At 38.0% G+C, this 21,384-nt stretch overlaps 1 protein-coding gene across 1 annotated transcript; it reads left to right on the top strand.

Annotated features, from left to right (window-relative positions):
- Positions 1-1,171: 1,171 nt before the first annotated feature.
- Positions 1,172-20,051, top strand: npm1b (nucleophosmin 1b; the record flags this gene model as incomplete). Its single annotated transcript, XM_080901490.1, has 11 exons — positions 1,172-1,268; positions 1,578-1,660; positions 3,447-3,566; positions 3,791-3,884; positions 4,176-4,267; positions 4,535-4,608; positions 4,802-4,865; positions 11,549-11,647; positions 15,354-15,443; positions 15,536-15,610; positions 17,055-20,051. 11 exons carry the CDS (start codon positions 1,172-1,174, stop codon positions 17,106-17,108), a joined length of 942 nt encoding a protein of 313 aa, XP_080757616.1. The 3' UTR covers positions 17,109-20,051.
- Between the last annotated feature and the right edge of the window lie 1,333 nt (positions 20,052-21,384).

Here is a 21,384-nt window from a genome sequence, read left to right as displayed (position 1 = left end):
AATGGTTAAAGGCAAGTAAAATAGCCATGTGAATGGCAGATTTTTGCTGGCATGGGCTGGGTTCACTTGTCCTCTAAGAAGGAAAGGTTACTCCGTGTCAGTGAAAGTGATAACCTTTATCATGCAAAGAAACATTTCTGACCTTAACACAACAAATACTTTACTGCAGCTTTTCTTTACTTTTTATGGAAGAATCCGATTTGAATGCTCCTTTCAGTTCGGATTTATTTTCATATAGCACCAGTTCTCAACAACAGTCGTCACAAGGTGGTTACAATAAAAGAATGCTAACAAAATGTTATAACCATGCAGGACAGAGGCAGTTATCTGATTTATTCTATCCCCTGCCTTGTAATTAAAAAGAACAATGCGGTCATTCACTTGATCACCAAACCAAAAAGGGTAATGTTTTTATACATTTAAAGTGACCATCACAAAAACAATGAGTTTAAGAAGATCGATCTGTTTCAGTCTGGAACGTCATAATGGTTAATTTCTCCTGTAATATGCAAGGCTGCAATGATTCTTCACTGTATTATGAATATTTTTAACAACCGCAGAGGACTCTTCCATTCTGCAACTGCCCCCTGGGCTGGACTTTTAATATTACTGACCAAAGGCCTCTTTTATTTAGTCCAAACAGCACATTAGACAATGGACATAAGGGAAAAGATCACAATCTAAATATAAACCCTGCTATCTATCTATCTATCTATCTATCTATCTATCTATCTATCTATCTATCTATCTATCTATCTATCTATCTATCTATCTATCTATCTATCTATCTATCTATCTATCTATCTATCTATCTATCTATCTATCTAGATACACACACAAAAATTAAACAACAACATGCGTATAGACTTCAAGCTTTACTATAGCTTTTAATTTGGATTTGTTTGCCAAGTATTATAACCTATGCTTGTCTCAATCATGTTCAAAAAAACGATAATAGTCTGTCATGTCTTCCTTCCTTTAGTTAGTATTATGTATGTATACTTTATATATTAAGGTTTATTAAAGATAAAACTACCAAATATTCATTCAACGGCGCCATCTCGTGTTCATCCAGATGACCGCTCACCTTGAGTTTTCTCTCCGCTCTAATTTCTATTGGCTCCAGATCACTTGTCCCTAAGTGACGTTTCACCGTCCTAGTGGCTCTTTGATGTGTCCGTCATACGAGTTTACGGAACTGTATCCACCCACTACAAAGATGGAGGACGATATCTCAGATATGAGCAGACCACAAATGTACTTATTTGGTGAGCTCGCTAATTCTGACAAACCCGATTTTTTTGTTTGCACAATCAGTTTTAACGTCATGTTGTCATGCACAAATAGCCACTGGAGATTTTTAATCGGAAGATAGCTAAACAGCTGGCTAGCCTGCTTACCCCCTCCCACTCGCGCCAATTCAGCTCTTTTGTTAGCTAGCAGAGCATGGCGTGGAGCCACGTAAAGAAGCAAAATGTATATACACCTCTTTATCTGATAAAATGATATGCATGTGCGTATGTTTATTTAAGACGAGCGCAACCCACGGTTGGTTACACGTATTGTTTCCCCCTCAGGTTGCACCTTGAAATCGGACAAACGGGAATTCAAAGTTGACCTAGACGGCGATGAAACGGAGCAGCAGCTGTCACTGAAAGCAGTAAGAATCAGACTTTAGATCGAGTTTGCCTGGTCTTGAAAAAATTAATTCTTTGACTAATACGGCTATTAACTACGGAAGCCGAGATCGACATTGAGCGCTGTTATTCTTTAATGCTATACTCTCGCGATAAATTGTTATGTCTTGTAAATTCGTAATAACATAGTTTGTTTTATCGCGATAAGATATTAATTATCCAGAAATTGGCAAATGCCTTTGTTATGGCACGTGAAGATAAAGGTGTAGGCAATAAACAGAGAGAATAATATTACATATAGTATGTATATATAATTTAAAATATATCTACCCCTAAAAGACATCCACCCCTCAAATTTTCTATAATTCGCTTCCTAAGAGCCTATTATAAATTGGTCTTGAGCAATATTTCCTCAGGATTTCTGGAGGTCTTTCAAAGCTTTTCTTTGGAAATTTGGTGCTTTCTCACTCATTTGCTGTTCTTTTCTGAAAATCGACTACTTGCAATCTGTAGCAAAAACAAATAATCTGTTACGAAAAATGGCAAACATAAGAGAATTTGACAGCCATGTAGTAGGATTTTTTGGTTTTTTTGGTTTTTGCATTGACAAAGTGATTCCCGAAGGGCTATCGGCCAAAGTCTTGGCTTATGTTGACATGGTGTATACTGTTTCCTTAAAAACAATTGAGGAAACAGGACATGTGGAGGACCAAAAAAAAGAAGTGGCAGTATGAAAAAACTATTTACAGTCATATCCTTAAGAAACAGGAAATAAATCCAGCAAAGACTTGAAACAGGACCTGAGACATCAGATCTTTCTTCCATGTACTAGTTACTAAAATCTTATCAGAAATTGTGTAAGTGGAAGGGTGGCTGTCGAAAAGCCATTTTAAAGGAAAGGAAATGGGGAGAAGAGTCTGTGTTATGCCAAAATACACAAGAACTGGACAGAAAGTGACTAGTAACAGGTCTCATGGAGAAATGAATCCAGATTTAACATTTTTGGTTCAAATTGCCTTAAGTACGGATGAGGTCAGGCGAAAGGGTGAGTATCGCTATTTCTGAAAAACAGAATGTAGAAAAAAACCTGTCAGATTTGTTAATGGCTTCATTTTTCATCCTGACAATAATCCAGAATACACCTAGTGCAATAAAAGCATATCTCAATTAAAAAAAACACAATGAAAGATTCCAGTCAGTCGTGGTTTGACCTCCCCAGAGCCCAGACCTGAACCTTATTGAAGCAGTGTGGGATCATCTTGACAGAACTGAATAAAAGGCAGCTGACATCCAAAGAAGAGCTTTGAAAGAAAATAAATTGCATGTATGGCAAATATGGACTAAACAGACTTAAACTGGGTGTTTAGCCTAATCAGATGCATGAGGGAAGGCTGCTGGTTGAAGGATCAAAAAATCCCACATTGAATAAAAACCCCACTCCTTGCACCCTAGCAATTGTTTATTAGAAGTTCCTTACCAGTAGTTTGTGAGCTAGTGAGCAGCGGATTGGAGTTTCGGCTCTATTTTATATTCTCCTGAGAACACGATTTCTGAAATGTTAACATATTGGATTTTTGGTATTAATTTATATTTATTTATTAATTTATTGTCATGGAGCATTCACAGCGTTAGTCTACTAACCTTACTGATGCAGTAGGCTATTTATAGATGATAAAACAGGAGTTTAATCAGATTAACAGTAACATTAACAAGAACAGTTTATGTTTGCACCAAAAAAAAAAAAAAAAGAGAGACATTTTGCCAGTACATGGAGGTAGTGTTATATAGCACACTGTTATTTTGTTCCAGGTGTGTCTGGGAGCTGAGGCTGAAGATAAGTTCCACATGGTGGAAGTTGAAGGCCTCACTTACGACGGGAAGACGACAAAAGTGCCGCTAGCTGTCCTTAAACCTTCCGTCCTGCCCTCTGTGAGTCAGCACCAACACTGACAGAAGTATTTAAGAGGCTTCTGGTTTAAATTAACTTGTTTTTACGGTCTTCATGCCTAATAAAAAAGAGAACTAAAAAGAAAAGGCATTTTCTCAGAACCATAAATACAAACATTACACTGTTCTGATAAATATAAATAATTCATAAATCGTTGACAAAATACTTATAATGTCATCTTCCTTCCTGCTATGTTTTTCTCCAGATGAGTTTAGGTGGATTTGAGATTACACCTCCAGTTACCTTCCGTCTCCAGTCTGGTTCTGGACCAGTTTACATAAGCGGGCAACATTTTATTAGTGAGTATTAAGGTTAAGACTCAGGTAACTATTTGCCTCATTGTTAAAATAAAGTAGGCATACCTAATGAAGACCTTGTCAGTGGAAAAATAGCAAGTTGTAAGTCTGACCTTCATGCTCGGTAAAACAATACAGGGTCAAATTTTCCAGCCCGAAAAAAGTCCACATATGACTTTACACTTAATTTTTTGAGTAAGTTTTTCTTCTAAAACAATGTTTTGGGGTAAAATAACATAAAGAAAAGTTGTATGATTGTTTGACAATATGTGACCAGTGTGTTCGCTCTGTCAGGTGTGAAGGAGTCTGATGACGAAGAGGAGGAGAACAATTCGTCGCCGGTAAAGCGGCCTGCAAATCTGCTGGCAGGGAAGAAACCCCCAATGGTAGTTATTGACATTGTCGTATTACATTGCTTTAAATGTTTTATATTTGCACTTATAGCAAAACTAATCATTGTTTACAGAAATTGTTCTCCTGCCGAGGTGGTGGCTTACTGCATAGCCTTCTGTTTAATGGTTGTCACGTTTAGTAATCGGTGATAAGATGCTATCGCGGGACGTCAGCATTAAAGTGCACTGTTACTTATTCTGACACCACAAATAAGCCTCAAATGTTGTTTTTGACAAAAAGACTATTCATATTTCTTGTAGAAAAAGCTGAAGATGGATTCTGATGATGGTGACGATGATGATGATGAAGAAGACAGTGATGAAGATGATGATGAGTATGTTTTTATTTTATTCATTTATTTGTTTATTTAATTGGCTTAGTTTTCTAAATAATTTTGCATTCTAAAAGATAACATCTTTGTGAACTCATAGTATAAAATCTATTATTTTGTGTGTGTGTTTTTTTGTAAATTTTGGGCACAAACATCGAGCAGTGTAGCTTTTAACCAGCTTACTTGCTTCTTGTAGCGATGATGACAGTGATGAAAATGATGTGAAGCCACAGAAGAATGTGGGAAAAGTGCTTACAAAGGTAAGCTTCATCCGTTTTGTTTTATTACAAATAACAATCAACCTTAAGGTTCTCCATGTTAAAAAATATGAGAGTAGGTTTGAGGTACAATCAAATATGGAGGAAATATGGTCAAATAAAAACATTTGTGTATCATGGAGTTTGTGATAAATGCAGTTTGGATTTGTAATCTTGGAAAGAAAGTGACTGGAAGTTTCTTGAAGACATCTGAGGAGCTTCTTGAAAAGTGAATAAGCTTGCTTTCTTTCCAAGCTGCTTGGACTAACTTGACCTGGATGACTGAGAACTAGGGCTGAACGATATATCGCATTTGCGATAATATCGCGACATGATCAAGTGCAATTTTCTAACCGCAAAGGCTGCGATTATACTCTGGACATGTCCAAATGCATGGGCTGCATCCTCCTGAGGCCGCATTTGTAGACCGATTACGTCACAGCGACGCGCCGAAGGCTGTCCAAATTACTACCATATCCCAAAATTCATAGCGCGGCCCAGCCAAACTCCAGTTTCCAGCAATGGCGGCCGCTACTGAGTTTTAAAATTACTCATACTAATCTTTCAGGGTCACAAAATAAACTTTTAACATATTTTCAGGCGAGAAAGTAGTTGTGTAAACATCAAATATCTGCTCGGTTTATCAAGATATCCCATATTTGCAAAAGTGCTTCGACGTTTTCAGAGGCGTCTGCTACCCACCAGCTCGACAGCTAGCCGGGAGCTCGAGGGTTACTGATGCGGCCGAGAACGGCACAACTCCCGGCACATCATTTTCAGATCACCGCGGAGTTTCGCTGCTCGGGTTAAACGTAATATATAAGTCACTTAGACAACCTAAAAATGTTATTGTTGGGCTTTTTTCAGTGTTTTGTTTGTTCGTGAGTAAATCGGTTTGGCTGAGATTAAAGTTATTAGATTAGATAAAATAAAACTTTATTAATCCACCGGGTGGGTTCCTCCTTGGTTTTCACACAGCTGACTAAACGTCAAACAGAAAACTTATTAAACAGAAGTATGAGACAGTCGAGAATTTACGCCAGTGTCTGGTTATATTTTAGATAGCAAGAAGCAGACGGCCGAGTTTATTAAACTCCACCGAGACAGCGGTGACGCTAATCAGAACTAGACCGTCCAATTTCACGCCTTTAAATTTTAAAGGCGTGTTTGTGTGTGTGTTTATACAATTGCTATTATGTTTGCACTTTATGTGTAATGTTACTGACTGCAGAGATCAGTAAGATGTGTGTATTTTTTATTTATTAGTTTTATTTATTTAATATTATTTTTTAATTTAATGACTGTCTAGTAGTTCACAGATGTCGAAAAACTGAGTGTGGTAAAGCCACTGATTTTTTTTATGTATATTTCTGCAATCTGCACATTGTACTGACTTTCATTTTAATGTTTACACCAGGGTTCCTTGTCAGCACTTTATGCTCAGATGTTTGTAAGCTAAAAATAAACTATTGTGTATGTTCAAATATACTGTTGTGATTGAAGAAGTTAAATAAAAATGTCAGTCATCAATTCATGCATCACCTCATGTCATCATAACAGAGGTCTGTCTTCCAGGAAAGAACAGTTTAAAATTAATGTAATATAGTATTGGCCATACTATATGATGTATTGCTTGTCTTTGTTTAATAATACAGAAGACAAAGACCTTAAAAAATAATCGCATATCGCATCGCAATCGCAATATTGGGGCAAAAAATCGCAATTAGATTATTTTCCATAATCGTTCAGCCCTACTGAGAACCTACACAGACATATCATGTGCCTGCTTTCTGCATCTTTGATTTAGGCAGCACCCTTTGCTAAATTAAACAGAATATTTCCAGTAGTGAGTGTGTCAAAAGTGGGCAGTGTCTTGCGTTGTGCTATATGTGAGAAAGGATAATCTGACCTGATTCTCACCATATTTTTTAAAGTTTGTGCGTTAAACAACTTTAGAAAAGCAGAAATCACCTATTTGCTTCATCAAACTCGTCTGACTTGACGTTTATAAACCTTCATTTGTTTATAAAAATGCTGCACACCAACTGGCCCACTGAAAGAGTGTTATTGGAACGTGGCACCAGATAAAGCCTGGATTATACTTAGGTTGTGGACACAGACAGCTGGAGACTCAGTGGCCAAGTACTGATTCCTGTGATGCTTCTTTGAAGTCTGCCGCCTCGAGCGTCACCAGGACCCAAGTGGACTTGTACATGCCGAAAGTATCATTTCTGTTTAACCCCAGTCATACAGCTTGAAGGAGAGAAACATACGATTCTGTCCTTGCTCATTTAAGTATTAACGTTAGTGTCATTGTAAATAAATAAAGAGGACTGTTTACATTTCATAACCATTTCTGGAAGTATGTTTGGGAAACGTTGCTACAAAATTAATATGAACCAGTGCTCATCAGAATTTAGTTGTTTTTTTTAACCCTAAGAACATAATGAGCAGTTAAATTGGAATATCTCTGAATATTAATAAAAATTGTTTAACTTTTTAGAGCTTCTGTCCAGAAAAAACTTTTTATTTACAACTTTTTAGTTAAAGAAAACAACAATAAAAAGCTAACAAAGAGATGCCATCACCATCAGTGTCTCGAATTTTGCTATTTAAATCATATTGAACCAAACATTTATCATGTAATGTACTGTGATGACCGTTGCCCTTTAAGCTTGGTAAAAAACACAAGCAGATCATTGCGGATCTTTGTAGTTTTCAGTACCTGAGAGGAAACTGCCATGATCAAACTACTTTTCCATACACAGCGTTTTCATTGCTTTGTTGCGGTCATAATTACAGAGAAGAAGGGCAAGTACATTTTGTTTATTTCCACTCACAGTGAATTGAGTTGTTTATTGCTTTCTTGCTTTCTTTTCTATGAGCTTTTTAAGGCACTTGATAGATTAGTAGAGCTAGAGCAATTCTCAGGGTGCTGTTACCCCCATTTGAGAAGCTACTATCTGATAGGCTCGGATAATTTGTATTTGACAAAATTCATTAGATGCAAGGACACATTTTTCCAGCCTGTCTTTGAGAGCTGTGGATATTTCCACATCTTAGTTTCACTTTTAGTATTATTGCATAAACATTTATTGATCTTTTGTTTATTGACTCATTTGTTCTGTCATTTTAGTTCAAACAAAGTTTCTTGCGGTTCAGTAACTCTGATTTTTACAGTGGAATGTATTTGTGTTTCTGAGCCTTTGTTGTCCACTAGATGTCAGGGCAGCCATTAGCGTCCCCTTAGTGTTTGTTTGTGTGTGCGTGTGTGTCTAGAAAGAATTTCTCTAACCCTTTTTTTTAACCACATCATTTAAACTTCCACTCACTGTATGCTACAGTAGCATTTCATTTTAGCAGGCCCTCCCCATTCGTGCACTCGCTGACCGTCCACCTCTTTGTATGAGACAAAACATGGAACTTTTTCATCCTGTTCGCTCAAGTACCCACCTGTTTTCCTAGAGTAAAACACAGGGTCTGTGTGGTGTAATGATCGGATTTCTTCTCTGTAATCTGCTTGAATTCTCACCGTCTCACCAGCAAGACAACAGTATGTTATGCTGTGCGTAAGCAGACACACACACACACACACACACACACACACACACACACACACACACACACACACACACACACACACACACACACACACACCCATATAAAGGGATAAATACACTTTAGTAGACATGCACATTTGAACATATAAGTACATATAACCTCTAGCGTAAATGCACAAAGTCTGCAAACAAATGCACTTCATTCTGGTAGCGCATAAGCAGAGAACTGCACTCTACATACTGTTTCTCACCCATGCGTGCTCACACGCACATGCACTTCAGTTATGGGAAACATCTTCAACCATTTTTCTGAAACACTGCATATCTTTGTCCCTCTGTCATCCCACTGTTAATATGATTGCTCCTTTTTATCGTTTCTCATGCCATTTCAGCTTTGCACCTGGGTTTTGCCTTTGAACACTTGTTTTGCATGTTACCACAATCGCTTGCAAGTGTGTGGGTGCGTGTGTGTGTATCTGCCTCATTTTTACGTCGGTGTCTGTTTGTGATTTCGTTCTTCTATTTTTTTAAAAGCACGCTATCCAAGTGCAAACTCTGCCAGGCAAAAGATCAAAGCAGGGCAGATGCGCATACCTGCGACGTGAGCGCCGATCCTTCCCTCAGGGTCAGATGACAGCTGAGCATTTCTGTCACCTGTTGATTTATTCTGTTGTCTTCTCTTCCAATTCCTCCTGCACCCCACACCCCATTCCTTCCATGACCTTAATCCTTTTTTTCACCCTTCGTCTCTTTAGCTCAATAGCTACCCTGTCTCATTCTTTAATAATGAAAGCACAAAGCTTTGGGGAAGTGGGGCTGGGAACAATTATTATCCCTTTTTTTTACTGCTAATTCAGCTGTGTTTCAAGCTATATTTTGCTTTCTTTTTCTTGTCAAACCTCCATACTGTACTGAATAGGACCCAAAACATCTCAGACATATTCAGTATCAAAATTGAATCAAATCCTTTTTCATATGAATCTACATTTCTTGTTATTATTTGATCATGTATTTTTGATGAACAGGTAATCAGGATATTAAGCTGTTCTTGTGTAGATTAGTATTGTCACGGAATCTCACGTGTTTTAAATAATTACACACTACTTTTGTGTTTCTTGCAACAGATTTGTACAGGGTTTATAAATGTTCTTTACTCAAATTTACTGGACAGCAAATTGCCTATTGATTGGAAGATTTCGTGCTCTCTCTAAACACTTAATATCATTATTAATGGACTGTAATAACTGTTGAGCCTGTTGAAAGACTGGAAAATGTTCTTTACTACAAGCTGACACGCGTGTCACTCATCTCATCATCCTTCAAGAGTTGGTCTTTGGTTTCCTCTTTCTGTGAATGGGTCTTAGTGCTTTGTAGCAACATGAGCGTTCTAAAGTCGCACCCAGAATACCTTCATAACTCCTGAGTTGGAAAGAGATGGTAGAAAGGTGTGAAGAAAACAAAAAAACAATGGAAAAACAAGAGTTTCCGAGGTCATCCACCTGCTGACATATTACAGAATCTCTGTGTTTGGGTAGATGTGGTAGATATTTTTTAATTAAACTTTAAAAATTACAAGAGTTGCAGGTTTGCATTGGTCGTAAAGCCCTTTTTGACTGGGTACCTACATAACCCTAACCCTTGGTATAATCGTTGTGCTCATCCTAATCTCATTCAAATTTCTCCACAATTTGTCTGAAATACCCCCAACATTTTTGGGGGTATTTTAGAGGTCAGGAAATTCAGATGGTTGGTTTAATATAACCATATAAAACAGAAAAATGAGATACAAATGTTGATGTACAGATTCTATTTGGTAGACTCAGATGCATCCATGATGATGTTTAGTTTCTCTTGATTGAATTTTGTCCTTCAGGAATTAAGGCTTTGAAACCTCACTGTTACTTCCAGCATCTTATATTGCAGGCGTTGCTGTAGGATATTACATGTGTGATTGCATTGTAGCATTTGTGTCAACACAGGCAATTACACTTCTAGTCCATTCCAAGGTGAATACCAGTGATTGCAAGAAAGGATTTGCTGCTTAGGATATTCAGGTACTTGCCAGCTTTTCCAAGGTAATTACATATGTGACTGAGAGCAATCAAAACCTGACGGGAAGGAATCCAGTGCAACAATTACAGGTTGTCTGGGTACTAAGTACCTGATCAATGAGAAATCACTAATTAAGTGTAGTCCTTAATTAATGATTAGCACTATTAAAGGTATGCTTTTAACATACAAAGGAAGGCAATTGTTTTGCTGTCATATCTAATTAGCTGCATAACCTTATAACTGATGCTATTTCTTTTCTCTTTTTTGGTTTAGGTTTTACTTTTCTTGGCCTTTTTCTTGTGCTTTTTTATGCACACATGAAGCAGTAACACCTTATAGGAGTGGGAGAAAATATTGTGACAAGTCATGGCAAAACAAGAAATGGAGTTACTGCAAATGAGGATAATGTTTTGTCACTTGCCATTTATTATTTATCGGCTATAAAAGGGGGGCATTGCGTTTAGCAAGAACATCAGTGGGATACAGATTTTTAGAGGGTTAGGAAATTGTAAATGGCCAGCAGTCTAAACTGAGCCACATGTGTTGCATTGAATATTTAGTTAGTTGAGTTGGTCAGAACACGAGGGCAGGCTTCATTGAGTTGTCAGCAATGAACAACAGCAGTTAAGTAACTTCAGTCTGTCACTTTTGGTTTTGTTTAGCGTGATTAACTGCCACTAGCTGTTCTCACACATAAATTCTAAAAATGATCCAAACTTGAATTTTCTCATTTACAGCACACAGCAGAAATAGACAGATTCAGAGATGCATGTGTGTAAGATGCATGATGCCCCCTCAGTCGCTCTGAATTTACTAGACAATTACCAGCGCTAAATCCGTGTGGACATAGTCTTTGTACAAAGGAGCTGATAGGTTAAAAAGTTTTACATGTTCCAAACAATATCTCTGTCAGATAGTATGAAGGAAAGCTCAGGGCTGTAGTGCATGCATTAAGAAAGCATTAACATCTTTATGAATTTCAGGAACCCGGTGTGGTGAATTGAGCTGTTTAAAGTACACACATTTCTATGGAGCTCTGAGATATCTTACTGGGAATGTTGTTCATTTCCTCAGATCCCGGAGTCCTCACCTAAGAAGCCCAACAAGACTCCAGTAAAACAAAATGGCCCTGCAGGAAAAGCCTCAGGATCAGCTGTCAAACCACAGATTAAGGTATGCCCAAAAGATTTCCGAAGTAAAGCTTTGTTTACCTGCGGTTGGCTTGTGGGTATTTAAAATACCCAGTTGTTAACCGTTGTACTCCAGATCAAAAGTGTTTAAGAAAATGTGTAACATTGCAATTTTTATGGGAATTTTTTTATTATGTCACTAGTTACAGCAGGGTAAAGTCAAAGCCAGTAGTTGTATTTCTGAAGAAATGTGTCGTGTTAGGCATAGAAACAAGTATACAAACAATAGATGATGAAAAGTTTTACAGAAGAGTGGATAAAAAAGTACACAATTACATAATGTTTTACAGAAGGTGAGGGAACTTTGCTAAATTGGTTGTTTGCATTTACTGCCATTATCAATTGAAAAAATGCAGGCTCACCAAATGGAGGGGAAAAGACACACAAAAAACTTGGAGAGCCTTCCCATTCCAAAGCCAAGGAATGTGATAAATGCACGGTGCAATTAGTTCAACCTGATAGTTAATTTCTTCGATGGAATGTCTTGGACAGCCACTTCTGAAAACCTAAAGCTTGAACTCTGCCTGTCTTTAAGCAAACACACCTGACCTCTAAACGGGTTTCCTGGGGCAAGGTTTAAACCTGCGACCTTTTAGCTTGACCTCGCCATCTTAAGTTGCAGCCACCTTTGATGCCCCTCACCCCTCTGTAGCTCGCGCACACTTTAAGAAAAACAAATTGTCAAGCTTCTCTGCAGGTTTACATACTTCTCAAAGCATGTTACTGTGAAAGAAAATACTTGGACAGAAACTCGGCTCAGATAAGGTGTTACGTGTTGGCATGCGAATGTTGTCTGTTTGTATGATAGAAACATGACTTGCGCTCACTTACGCAGACAGGGCGCGTGAGAAGATTATCATTTCTCGTCTGACATCTTGATGGAAAGCTTTGTGATTTTTTTTTTGTCATGTTAAACACTAAGCCACAGGATTACCGAACCCCTGAAGGTGTAGTGCCCTGAAGGGCATGCTGTATGGGTGAGCGCAGTTTATAATGCAGTAGTTGTTGTCCAGACATAACACAGCGACTCTTGAAATGCTCTTGGGGATTAGCCAATGGGCAACTAAATCGCCCCAAACCAACCTGCTGGTTTAACTTTCTTGCCTGTGGTGCTTTGAATGCTTCCATCCCCTCTCAGCTTCTTCACAACTGTTCTCTCTCCACCACCTCTTCACACCCCTCACTTCCTGGACACACCTTCTCCCAATTGCTCTCATTACCAGTGTTTGATGTCTGGTGCAGCTTGCGCTTCCAGATGCCCCTGAGGAGCGAGGAAGCGGGTGTGGGTGTCTGTTTTTTTCGTTCCTAAATGCAGGTGACTGGTCATTAGATTGGCTTGTCAGATCTGTTGCCAGTACCACGGTTCTCACCTCTCACGGCCCAGCGTGTAGCTGCACCTTCTTGTATAACAGGCTCGACGTGAGAACCAGCTAACTCGAGTTGCGCTGATCTGAAGTAACTTTATCTTGCAGCTGGTGTCGGTTGATTGATGGGTTTGGCGAAGCCGATGCCTTCGAGCACACGTCAGAGTCGTAAAGTTGTTAACTACTTCACTCAGCCTTATCCCACAAGGGTTTGAGTCATTGTTTTAGCGACTGATTGGCATGTGTTACAGCAGGTGCATATCTTGTAAGTGCTTTAATATCTTTTGTCAATCTGTCATTTTACCATTTGGACTCAAAGATAGACCAAAAGATCAACTCATTAAAGTACCTGTAGATACAGAGGCTTTATAGGATGAGAGTCACTTTTTTTCCGTGTGACCTGACATTTTCCCCCTACTTGTGCCTCCAAGGTTTTCATTCCAGCAAAATGACAATTACTATCCCTGAACAGCCCTGATGAGCAAAAATGTCACAACCATGTATTTGCACTGGATTGAAGATGAGAGATTACATCAAATGATAGCGTGCTTGTGATTAAGTTCCATGTCTCATGGCATCTGTAATCAGTGTCTGGGCCAGATGAAAAAGCTTGTTGGCTTTGTGTGTTTATCAGCTGTTTCAGGTCCACAGCTGTCCCTTGGAAGTGGAGAGCTGCCTGTAAATAATAAACGTGTAGTGCATTTGTCTGGCTAGGAGCCAGAAAAAAGGCCATTTTCTTAGTGTGGTATGTGTGTGCCAAGGTTTTGTTCATTTTATACCTTTTAATCTCTGCTATTAAAAGAGAACCTGATCTCTCAGAGGCAGGGACAGGGCATTGTGGCTACACGTGTACGACTAATTACAAAATTTTGGGTCTGGTATTTGGAAGATGAGAGCTTCTCCTGGAAGGCCTGTTAAACTTAGGTTATGCATGGCAAGACATTACATATATTATGTTATGCAGTTATTGTTCTTTTTTTTGCAATCAGCACATTTTGACTCAGTATCTAAAATTAAAGATACATATAATGACCTCTAGTTCCAGTAGGAATGACACTACAAACATAGTGATTTCTATGTCCTTGTTAACTAGTGAGCTGCTAGATGTCACCATGAAATAGTATAGTGTCGTAATGCAGGCACACAGACATACAGTTGGTTGACTATAGAGTGGGTATAGAGTTTCTCTGTACATCTATACACTGTCATCTTTCCGATGTGTCTCTGGCTATCAATGAAACCCTGCAATTTCGCTGAATTCCACACTCCGCTTTGCATGTAGGGGCAAGCTCCATGGCTTGCATAACATGCAGTAACAGAGTATGGCGTATGTGTGTTTTTGTTGTGTCACATTCAGACACTTGCTAATTGAGGACCTGAGTCGTTGGCTGCCCAGGTCTGGACACACCTATTGGCCTACTAGTTCAGTGCTCGCACTTCTCTTCCTCAGAAACACAGCAAAGTCTTTGTGTTTTGAAACATTTACTGTTGCAAATCTGGTGATAGTATTGTTTTTTTTAATCCTGACCATCGGTAGTAAATACAGTACTGTGCAAAATTCTTGAGCTACACATAATTTCTTTATATTTTGATCGGCAGAAAGCAAACTCTGTTTTTACCTGATATACTGTATTTCCATTTATGTTTACATGTTTCAATAAATCACTGCACCTGTTTTCCATTTTCCAATGAAAATATACAGAAATGAGTGGCTGCTTTTTGCCCAGACAGTACTGTCTGTTGAAAAGAAAATCTGTTGCTTTATTTGTGCAAATCAATAATTTGATATTCAGTAGAAATCTTTTACTGACAGCAGCCATAAAAGCTAAAGTTGCACTTTTTTTCTTTCGAATTCAGTGTTTGAGAAACTTTTCTTCAATGGAAAACACTTGACAAACAACCTGAATTGCTCACTGGAGAGTCAGGGCTTGCCCTCTCCTGCTTGCAGACAATAAAAACATAATTTGTACCTGATGTATTTGTTAAAAAAAGGATGATGGTGTAATTAGGCTAGAATTTGTTGTCCTCTCCAATTCTTTTATCCCCTTCCAGCTGGTTGCCCACGCCAAGGCTTTAAACACAGACCAAGGCTAAGTGGGTCACAACAGGGCTTTTGCCCAGACTGGCCTGTTGGTCAACAGATTAATTAATCAGCAGCATGCTAAATTTAGCAACTGTGTGTTTGGTTCATTTTAGCAAAATAATACTGATGGCAAGAACTGAGCTTGTGTTAACGATGAAATGCTGTGGCATAATCTGAAGCCATCATTTTATCTATAGCTCTGTAAATTTCTAGTGTCTTATCTAGTTGATGTACTTTTCCAGACACCTGCCCTGGGAAAAGACAAACAACAGCCCGGCCCATCTAAATCTCTGCCTGAGATTAAGAGCAAGTTGTCAACTGCAGCCAAGGAGGTAAGGCTGCTGTTTTTTTATTTGTTTTTAAATGATCCTTCATAATTTAATGACAGTTAAGATTATGATGATTTAATTGTCCTTTTCTTCAGGGAAAGCCACTTCCAAAGACAGAGCCGAAGTTTGAGAATTACTTGAGAAGTGCTTTTAAAATCTCAGACAAACAAGTAAGTAATCTTTGTACAGTGTTGTGAGAGCTTTTTGCTTATGTAAATTATTAAAGCGGACCTGTTGTGCTTATTTCCAACTTCATGTATATCTTTTTGGGCCCTTCTAGAATAGTTTTTCATTCCTCACAGTTCAAAATAATCTTTATCCAATATGTTGGAGCAGCCCCTTTAGCTTCCATTTAAGCCAGCGTTTGTCCGATTGGCTGTCCCTTGTAAATAAAAGCTTTGAATAGCAGGTGAGAGAGGCCTGTGCTCACACCAGAAATATGCCTGAGATGAGCATAATAAGGGATGTGTATATGTGCTCCCTTTAAGTTTGTACATTTTTATCCCATGTGCAGTTCTCATCAATTTTCTGCTGTTCTGCAGTCTGGTGTAATCGGTCTCGTAAACGCTCACCCGAGAGTGGCTGTTTTCCGCCAGGTTTCTAGGAATACTCCTTCAGATGTAGAGTGTTAGCAGTCGCATTTATGCCCAAACTCATTTTATCTGTAAGAGCTCATTGCCATGATGTATAACCGGGCATACGTTATTCTTCCTCTCACTCTCCTCATACCTTATTCTGTTCAGTTTGCCTCAAATGTTTCTCCAGCACAGTGTGTACTCTTTGAATTATATTCACACTGTTTCGGTGGGCTCTTGCGAGATGGATTTGGGAGTACACCTGCCAAGGCAAACTCTTTCACGGTGATTTAATGGAAGTGTGTCTTTTGTAGCCCTAATGAAGCGACTGGTGGTATGTGCGTGGTACCAGCCTTTTTCGCTTTCAAGGCCTTTGACCAAATGCAAGCCTTAAATCTTTTCTAATGCAGCTTCTGTCGTTTCAGAAGAAAAACAACATCCCCTGCACATTATTTTGCAAAGCATGAATTAATCACCCTTAAACCCTTAGATGATCACTGTAGACTTAATGATTCTGGGCAGTGTGTCAGATAGTGAAGTTGTGTTTTCTGTATTAAGGCATCTGTTAGATGGCGATCACTTGAACCGAGCTATTTGAACATTCATATGTGATTGCTTTGCAGTGTTTAAATAATAACTGTACAGTTATGAGAGCAGGTGAAAGCTCTTTAGAGCGGCACATGGGTTGGGTGGACAAGGGAAAGAGTGGGGGTGGAGTTGGGTCAGGGAGAGCTTGTTGATCCCACTGTGTAGAAACATCTGTGGAAGTGCTTTGGTTTCATCAGCCAAGGCTGAGATCTGTCAGACCTGGAGCACCTAGTCATATACTCTGGTATGTAATGCTGCCCCCACCCAGCCCCTCGTCGTTCCCCCAACAGCCCCATCCAAATTCAGTGTTCCCACAGCCGAGACGCACAAAAGCATGTTGTAGTAAAAGTGAGTCATGTGTCTCATGCTGTATAGCACTTCATTTAGATAATTTGTAATTTTTCTCTTTCTTTCCTTGTTTCTTATTTTGGTGTTATCCCTCCTTCCACAGGTGGTCAAGGGTCTTTGGAGTTTTGTGCAAACACTGAAGACTGAGAAGAAGTAACATACACATACATTAAAGCATTTGTACATTTGCATCCTATAAGGCATTTAAAGGCACAGTCGGCTAGATTTCCTAATCGGTCTCCTTCTTTCAGCCCTGTGAAGGACTATGATCAGATGAAAATGGACTGAGTGCTGAAATATGGTAGAGCCATCAATGCATAGATTTAGGTGTCAATGTTTTTCTTCTTCGTTTTTTCCTAGACTGAAAGGACCAACTATTGAGTTGGTTCTTTCACAGACTCGATTCATGTTTAGCAGACTGTAGATTTGCTGCAAGGGGAAGCTGCGTGCATCACAATGGGCGGGGTCTGTGTTGCTACTACAGGAAAGGAAAAGTTTCTAAAATTTATACTACCTGCAGATTTATGTAGCTCCTGTGTATCACTGAATATGATCATTATTAGTTAACAATAAATCTTGTACTTGAAGTATTCAAAACCAAAACCAGGCCAAACTTAGAACCTAACCTAGTTAGTAGTTGCTAGTTCTTTCGTACGCCCTGTTGGCAAAACAGTATTATTTTTATACCAGCAGAAGGACTCACTAACACAAATGTGCTTGACAAAAAGTAAACAAAATTTTGAAACTGTTGAAACGCTGCCTGCAGGTGGTGTAAGTGTTACAATACAGAAGCTATTCCTTTCCTTGCCTGTAGGTGGTGATATCCTCATTGAACGTCCCACTTTCTTCAAATACTGAAGAAGATGCAGGTCACATTGAAACAGCATCTGGGTGGAAATATATGAAATTGGTTGATTAGCATCTGTTTATCATATTCAGTCATTATTGCAAGAGGAGGTTATGCAGAATGTGCCTTTAAATACAGTCCTGATCAAATGTTTAAGACCACCTGAAAAATGGCCAAAAATCATACTTTGCCTGGTTGGATCTTAACAAGGTTCCAAGTTAGGGATGGGTATTGAAAACTGGTTCTTGTTGAGAACCGGTTTTCGATATCCATCCCTAACTTGCAACCTTGTTAGGATTCAACCATGTAAAATCTGATTTTTTTTTGTTGTTGCCATTTTTCAAGTGGTCTTAACCTTTTGACTGGGGAATGTATCTCTACTGTAAACTGAGATAAACCCATTTTGTGTGAATTTGAGCAGCGCATATGTAAATGGTGAAGACAGCTAATAAAAGAGGACCGTTTGACAGCTAGAAAATTTAATCAGTCAGTGACAATAAAAGTTGTTTGTTATTTCAGCTTTGAGGAGTTAAAAAGCATTTCCGCTTACAGACTTACAGATTGTACATGCGGTTTTTTGAATACTGTATTGTTTTAGTCAAACCACAATCAGTCATTATAATATAATACAATACAATTATATTTTTTAACAGCTTGGCCAGCAAAATCAATAAATATGTTTCTCCCAGCAAAAATTAAGCAAATAGGCAAAAAGATGTCACAAAAATAAATGCATTAAAAAACAATTTTTGCAGAGTAAAATTATCATAGATCCCCGTTGTGTATTCATGTCCACAACATGAACAACTCTCATTAAAATACTTATAACGCAGGTGCTCTGACTAAAATGTTTTTGTTTATTGTATATTTCATATAAAATCAAAACAGAGCAAAACAGATTGCTAACTCTAGGAGTATATTAGCCCTAATGCTGTTTTGCATTATATTTGAATGTACTGTAATGCATCAGAAAACATTACAAGCATATTAATAATATTAGAACAGTATGAGGTATCAGAGAATTACATCAGAGTAGCATGACATCACCTTAAAAAAACATATCGTTAGCTTCATAGCATAAGTGCCTAAGTCATTGACTTAGTCAAATGACTTAGGCAATTATGCTATGAAGCTAACGATATAAGAACTCATATCTGTAATTGTTTGCAGTCATATATCAGTCCTCTGATGACAACAAACTTTCGTTCATGCTGAGCTTATGATGTGTTTCTATTCTCATTTAATATCAAAATGTTCCACATCTTAAACCAATTAAATTGATATGCTCAAACTCTACATTATCAAGCGTTTTTGCTATAAAATGTATTACTTCAATTTTAATAACGGAAGTTGGCCCTGTAATTTACCCAAATGTAATTAATAATTGTTAGTGATGTCTTCTTTACACTGAGGTTTCAGTAGCAGCAGGTTGCCAGGCCCAGTCTTTTGTCCTTTTGCTTTGCACGTGTTTGAGTGATTTTTTTTAAAAATACTTTTGTCATATCAGTCCTAATGAACGTTGTGTTGTGTAAACATATTTCTTGCTTTTATTTACAAGACCGGCAGCTGGACAATTGCAGTTTAGGTTTTATCCTGCCCTTTCTAATCGTTTCTTTTACTGCTTTGAGCTGTTTTCTTAGTCTTTGTTTCACATATTGTGTTCTAGTAAAAAAAAATCCCTTATTAAAATGTCTGGAATATTATTCTGATTGTTGTTGATCTTTCGTTTTACACACGATGTGTGTAAGTTTGTCATATTTTGGGCAACGGTGAAGCCAGGACCTTAAACAAGTCCAAGTGCAAAAAAGTGATTGTTATTTGTTGAAAGCTGACGCATGTTTAAGGCTCATTATTTTTAAATAATATTTGTAATCACAAACATCTGGTTTAATTTGGCTGTAAAAAATGTAAGGGATAATAGGAGCAGACTCTTTGTAACGGAGCTGTTTCTCATTTTTTGGCAGTACATGATGAGCAGGTGATGCATGTATCGCTTTACTGAGCGAGCTTTGTCCCAAACCATGTAATGGCACTTCACTGAATTTAGTTACTTCATCCAAATGGTTGTCTTTTTTTTCCTGTAACATAAAATACAAACTGTAAGCTAGTACCCATCTTCAGTTTGACTGGATGTCAAAACAAAGCCACATGAAATTTTAATTTACTGTGTGATGTAGTCAAGTATAAATTGTAATTAGGTAGCTTTGCTGACCCATTGTGTGTTAAAATAAAATGCATTGTGTCCATTTACTACATCAGACTTAGTTTATTGTTAATGGTTTGTTGAGAGGAACATGTGCGTCCTTTTTTGTACTTATCTGTAACATTTACCTGAATAAAATAAATTCTAGTAAGTCTTTGACTTACATTCTACCCTCTTTACTGTAGACAACACCATTTGACAGTATCATTATAGTCACATTTGTAACTATGTGACTGACGTGACGACTTTCAGCTGTAATTAAGTGGGTTTAATAAAAAAAAAAAATCATGCACCAGCAGTTTCGGAATTACAGACATTTTTATACAGTCTCCTTTTCAGGAGCTCAAAATTAATTTGACTGTTGAATAATGAGCAGTTTGATGGGCAGGTGAAGCCTGTTCCATTGTTATTTCATGACAAATGAAGCAGACAATATCTTGAGATGATTTCAGATTTAAGACCGCACAAATACAATTGAAATCTGAATTTATATTATACAGCTTTTGACTATAATTTTAAAATACAAGCTTCAAAGAGATTGCAACTTTAGGTAGGCTACCGTTAACCGAGCTGAAAACCATTTCAAAACGTTAGGCATTTCATTGTCCATGTTGACGGTCATAAAATGCCATCATGAGTAGAAAAATACAGAGTTAAACCAGTGGTTTACATAAGGTGCAAAGTGCAAACCACTGGTTACACTCAAGAATTGAAAGGCCGGATTAGATTTTGCTAGAAAGAAAATCTAAAAGGAAAAAATGAGATGAAACCAACAAACCAATGCAGGGCCCAGGTATTGCATCATAATACCATGTCGAGCAAAATACAAAACTACTGAAAAAACAAGAAAGCGCTGTCATTGGCCTCCGCCTGGAAAACCAATCCTGTTTTGGGGGTTGTCTCATTGTTGCCTCTCTAGTGGGAGAATTGTTGGCAATTTCGTCAACACCGAATCACTTAAAATGATTAATAACGTCCTCTGCTTCTTTACCCACCAGATCAATATCCCAGAAGTTTCATTGACTTGATGCTGCGCTTTGATTAAAATGTCCCTCTATGTTTTTGTAAACAATATTCAGGAATGATCTTTTTCCAACAAATTCTGGACCTAACTGCAAAAAATGACTGTTGGACCATATATATTGTATATAAGATGACTGAGGTATAAGTGTATTTTTATTATCACGAATCGAAAATATGCTGCGTTCACATGGAACTTATTATGCCCATAAATTCGCTTTGTCACACGATTAAGGTTGATGGGAAGAAACCACCCCCATTAAACCTCATGTACTGGAAACTAAGCATAAACACCAGTGACTGTCAGATGTTAAGCATGTTAAGTTGTTCATCACTACATGAACTTTTACACTACATTTATCA

This window comes from Rhamphochromis sp. 'chilingali' (assembly GCF_963969265.1).
Source record: "Rhamphochromis sp. 'chilingali' genome assembly, chromosome: 13".
Classification (NCBI taxonomy): domain Eukaryota; kingdom Metazoa; phylum Chordata; class Actinopteri; order Cichliformes; family Cichlidae; genus Rhamphochromis; species Rhamphochromis sp. 'chilingali'.
The sequence above is the reverse complement of the archived record's forward strand: the minus strand, read 5'-3'. Positions and strand labels throughout refer to the sequence as shown.